Raw genomic sequence first — 949 nt, forward strand, 5'->3', positions numbered from 1 at the left:
GATATTTCCCATTTTACTTTAATTACCCAGATTCCTAGAATCACATGTAACAAAAAAGACACAAAAAACATGCAGTTTTGGAAGTCATATGTGAGAACTAGAAACGTTCAGAGTTTATGCCTATTTTTGTGTCAAATAGATTGTTAAGTTTAATTAGGGGTAGATGCTCAAAAGAAGGCATTCTGTGTATGTGTATCGCAACTTTTCATTAATTACACTGCTTTCCATAATTTTTATGATATTGTGGTATTTATTAAGGCATATTACTGTTTTGTAGAAGACTGAGTACACTAACTGCAGTAAAGCAAATAGATTTCACTTAATGGATGATCATGGCCCTTGAACTCAACTGTACTGGCATTTGTTTTAGCTTTGCCTTTATTGGTTATACGTAAAGTCAGTGACTTACTTTTAATATGTGTTCGTTGGCTTTGGCTTGCTTTGTGGCCCCTCCAACACCAGGTGAGGCTGTTAGTGCCAGTATCTGAGGCAGGGGAACTGCTGGTTTGTTTTCTTTTACGAGTCTACGGTTTTTCAACTTCTGTTTCACATAACGCCTCATAATGTTGTTGTAGACTGCTTCTTTATTGGTGTGATGACATTCATCAATGATAATGAGGGAAAAGTCTTAAAAGAAAATGCAAATAGTTAATTTGTCTATGCCAGCAAAAGACAGTGAGAGAAGTTACCTCACACTATTGAACTGAGCTGCTAGAGGGATACCTCTTGGGTAGGACACATGAGCAGCTCTCTTTCATTTTTCAGAAGGGAAATCTAACGAGGCACCTGTACACACAGAAGTTCATGTATTCTAACATGAAACTATTTCTGTTAGATACTATTCTCATTTAACAGATGAGATTCAGAAAACTTACAGAACTAAAAAGTGTTAGGGATGGAATTCATTCCCAGGCTTATACCCTGTCAGTATTACACTTTAACTCTTTAA

The 949-nt window shown here is 36.2% G+C and overlaps 1 protein-coding gene across 1 annotated transcript in view; it reads right to left on the minus strand.

Moving 5' to 3' along the window:
- Nucleotides 1-949, minus strand: part of IFIH1 (interferon induced with helicase C domain 1) — a 50823-nt gene that overhangs the window by 14214 nt on the left and 35660 nt on the right. The window contains exon 7 of the mRNA XM_003795143.2: nucleotides 410-627. Coding sequence (XP_003795191.1) covers nucleotides 410-627 — 218 coding nt within the window. The remainder of the gene's footprint in view (nucleotides 1-409; nucleotides 628-949) is intronic.

The sequence above is a fragment of the Otolemur garnettii genome, unplaced genomic scaffold, assembly GCF_000181295.1.
Source record: "Otolemur garnettii isolate 467f Iridium unplaced genomic scaffold, OtoGar3 scaffold00090, whole genome shotgun sequence".
NCBI lineage: Eukaryota > Metazoa > Chordata > Mammalia > Primates > Galagidae > Otolemur > Otolemur garnettii.